Source organism: Papaver somniferum, chromosome 1 (genome assembly GCF_003573695.1).
Source record: "Papaver somniferum cultivar HN1 chromosome 1, ASM357369v1, whole genome shotgun sequence".
Taxonomy (NCBI): Eukaryota; Viridiplantae; Streptophyta; class Magnoliopsida; order Ranunculales; family Papaveraceae; genus Papaver; species Papaver somniferum.
The window spans coordinates 47135918-47139807 of NC_039358.1; the positions used below are offsets into that span (position 1 = coordinate 47135918).

The 3890-nt window shown below is 37.9% G+C and overlaps 1 protein-coding gene across 1 annotated transcript; it reads right to left on the bottom strand.

Annotated features, from left to right (window-relative positions):
* Window positions 1–104: 104 nt before the first annotated feature.
* LOC113285388 (UDP-glycosyltransferase 74F2-like) lies at window positions 105–1710 on the bottom strand. The gene is made up of 2 exons (XM_026534290.1): window positions 997–1710; window positions 105–876 (listed from the first exon to the last, which is right to left on the bottom strand). The coding sequence occupies exons 1-2, from the start codon at window positions 1666–1668 to the stop codon at window positions 148–150; spliced, it is 1401 nt and encodes a 466-aa protein (XP_026390075.1). The 5' UTR covers window positions 1669–1710; the 3' UTR covers window positions 105–147.
* Between the last annotated feature and the right edge of the window lie 2180 nt (window positions 1711–3890).

Below are 3890 nucleotides of genomic sequence, written 5' to 3' on the forward strand. Positions count from 1 at the left end.
TAACCGGTGTCCAAATAGTGTAGAAGAAAAATCAAGTTGATTTAAGACATACAAAAAAGTCCAGATGAAACCTTTATTCAGAAAGAAAACGAATGGCCTTAGTTACTAAGATCAAAGCCACAGAAACAAAGGATCGGAGACCTTATCTTAATGGTGGACAAGTCGAGCAATGATCTCTTCAGTGTTATTATCTGAACTTCCACCTTCACTTACTGCATCTTTTGCCAACTCTTTCCATTTATTAGCATTCCTCTTGATTTCTTCGGATCTTTCTCCTTCCATTACTTCCTTGATACACCTACAAATTTCTTCTCTCCTAACAAAACCTTTCTCATCCACCCTAACTCTAGTTCCCATTCTCCAAACTTCTTCAACAAATTTTGCACCGCTGAACTGATCCAAAAATTGTGGCATAGCAACCACTGGGACTCCCAAACAGACCCCTTCAATTGTAGAGTTCCATCCACAATGTGTTATAAAACAACCAACAGCTTCGTGAGACAAAACCTGTAGTTGTGGGCACCAGTTGACTATCAAGCCAATACCATTTTTAGAGGTTTCTTGCAAGAAATTGATAGGTAATTTGCTTTCCTCTGATTCTCGAACAACCCACAAGAAATGAGTTTTGCCTTCTATTAAACCCCATGAGAGCTCTTCCATCTGCTCTGGCCCCAAACTTGCTGCACTCCCAAATGATATGTACACCACAGTTCCTGGTTCTTTAGTGTTCAGCCAATTTGCGCAGGCATCTTCATTTGGCTTGAAGAGATTGAAACCGTATTCATTATCATCTTGGATCCTATTGTCTAGGTAGACTGATGGTATTGTTGGTCCGATCGTCTTCACTGGGCACATCTTTGACATCCATTCCACCACCTAGACAGTGAAGAAAACTTAAAATAGGCTCCCCCGGATGTTACTCCAAGGATAAAAATGAAATTTTTTCCAAGTTATTCTGAATTTTCTTGAAAAGAGAAAAGAAGAAATGTTGCTTACCTCTTCTTCCAACTGATTAAATGAGTTGAAAAGAACCCAATCAGCTTCCTTGATATTTGACAGCTGATCCAAAATGAATTTCAAGAAAGGTGGGTGTTTCCCACTGGAAGTGCCCTCAAAAGATCTCAGAACAGGAATCCCAATTGTAGATAAATCAGGAATAGAAGAATTAGGCCCTTTGTCACCTTCTTCACCATCTAATGTCATTTTGTAGTAACTATAAATTGAAGAACAAGATTGAGTAAAAAAAGCTGCTCCAAGAACGTTCATTTTTTTTGCTATGCCTAAACACCATGGCAAATTAGCATCATAAACAAGACACTTGATTGGGTACTGTAATGGGTTTTCTTGGTTTTTCATGATGAGTTTCTCTAAATTTTTTGAAGCAATGGATTCGAACTTTTCTAAGAAAACTTTGAACCCCCCTAGTGTTTTCATGTCACCTTCAACAATATCATCATAAATAGGATCTAAACTTATTGACTCTCCAGTAACTGCTTGTTTGGATTGTTGAAGAGATTTGATGATAGAAACAGTAGTAGCTACTGTTATTTTGATTCCTTTTGAAGAAAGACGTTTGCAGAATTGAAGCATCGGGTTCATATGACCTTGACCATGATATGGTACCACCATTACATGACCTCTATAGTCTCTCTTCTTCTCTCCTTCCATAATTCCCTACCAAAGTCTAGCTAGCTCAAGACTACAAAACCAAAGGTGATATTTAAACACTTAACCAAACTAGTTAAAAAACTGTGTTCTTTGTACATCCAGTATATGCAAACCAATAATTGTTGGACTAGTTTGGTAAAATGGCAATCTGGACATCACTTGGGGACTCTGCTTTGAACATGTCAGCATGACATCACCACCAGTTTCTAATGTTGTTGGTGGTTGTAGGATTTAATGACTGGTTCAGACTTTCAGTAGGCGGCCAAGTTGTTTATCTCAGCCCTTCCACGTAAATAAGGAGAGAGACTTTTTGTAGCTACGAGGTTCTAGAGCTAACATGCAGATTTGCAGGTTGTGTTGGCTCTATTTGCTTCTTATGCGGATATGTCCTCCATCCCACAAAAAATGGTTCTTTCATTTTTCTAGTTTTGCCTATGGGACCAAGGAGTACTAATTTCCAAAAAAACAGTTGTAAGATGCCCTTGCGATAAGGATGGTTTGTTGATCGAGTCTATTTTAACCACCACTTTCTCCTAGCAGGCAATTTCAACTTTGAAGAAGCCGCTTTTTCGACTTACTTATTTAAGTCTAAAAGCTGAAAATGAGTATGTGTAACAAATTCTGAAACGACTTAATGGGAGAACATCAAGATCTAATGAAAATTTCTTACTCAATAGATGCTACAATTTTAGTTATCTTTGTTTGCCATGCTAACTGATCAAACTTCTTGATTCACAAGTTAGTATTTTCAAATTTACTTTTTTCTTTATAAGTACTTCTGAAAAGTCAATAAGCAAAAGCATTTCTGCTCCTAATAGCCGAAATTCAGTTGTGTGTGTTTTGCGATCCTAACATATCAAGCATTTTGACTCATATTCTCACAACGCCCAACTAAGGGGCGTTAACTTTATGTACGCCCCATCCAGGCGGACATTATACCAACGCTCCATCCAGGCGTAAGGTATACCAACGCCCTGCATCAGGCGTTAACTTTACGAACGCGCGGCTACTAGCGGACATTATACCTACGCCCGTTGGGCAGGCGGACATTATATAAACGCCCGACTATATTTGGGTTTGGTATTGATCGCCGACCAAATTTAATCTGGGTTTTACTCTTTGATCAAATTTTGATCGATGGTCCGTCCCACTACGCCTATACACTGGACCAAATATTTGAGTTTAGTCGTCCATTGTGGACACTCTAAAGCCTACGACTAATAAGAGGAATGGAAGTAATGGTGGACCAAGATTTGCAATCCTAAATTTTTATGGGATTGGAAATCAAAATATTGCAAATTTTGTTCCCACTATAGGATGGGCAAACATAATAAAACAGACGGACAAATTTATTTGTGCAATTACGGCCTAAGAGGAGACGCATTTCATATTGGACACGGCTCTAAACTGAGTATTATTATCTTCCCCAACGCGATTATTGCCAACCGCTGGCGTTTTCTTTTAGAGCCGTGCAACACGTTGAGACTCCCAACTGATATATCTGGACGGATAAATTTTTAGTCATCCATCGACTCTAATTTCTTCCCTTATATATTTAACTCTTCACAAATCCAAATTCACACCTTTTACACTTTTAATATCATCCAATAATTCTTCAAAAATGCCTCACATGATTTGTGCATGGTGTTAAGTTTATTCTAGAAGAGGATTTAGCTATTTGTAGAGCTTATGTTTTTCAAACAAGAGAAACTACCCACAATTATCGAGATGTATAGATCATGGGTTTTTTAGGAAACATTTTTGTAGCGGTTTCAACAACAAAGGGGGATTCGGGTATGTGTGAGGCTAAAGGATTGTCACGTCGGTTTCAAACAATTAATCTTCAAGTCTCACGATTTAGAGCTCTGGTAATGCACAATAATCACAACAGAATGAACGGTGAAGGTATTGATGAAGTGGTACAAAGAACACTATCGACATGGAAGCAATCTAACGGCACACCTTTTCTTTGTGAAGCTTGTTTCAACATCCTTAGGGAGCTTCACAGATTCGACCTCTTATGCCAATTAGTTGTTCCACCATCCGGTTGCTGAATATGACTTTTAACAAATTTATAATTTAATGACTATGTAGTATGCTTTAATCTACTATAGTATTCTTTAAACCAATATGGTTGCTTACATCCAATGTATTTGGTATAATCCAACGTAGTTTGCTTGAAAATAAAAAAGGTTCAAATTAGTTATGATAATATACTAATG

Coding starts and splice junctions, on each gene's coding strand:
- LOC113285388 (XM_026534290.1), bottom strand. CDS start 1,668: ATGGAAGGAGAGAAGAAGAGAGACTATAGAGGTCATGTAATGGTGGTA. Junction 877..996: donor TTAATCAGTTGGAAGAAGAG/GTAAGCAACATT, acceptor TTCACTGTCTAG/GTGGTGGAATGGATGTCAAA.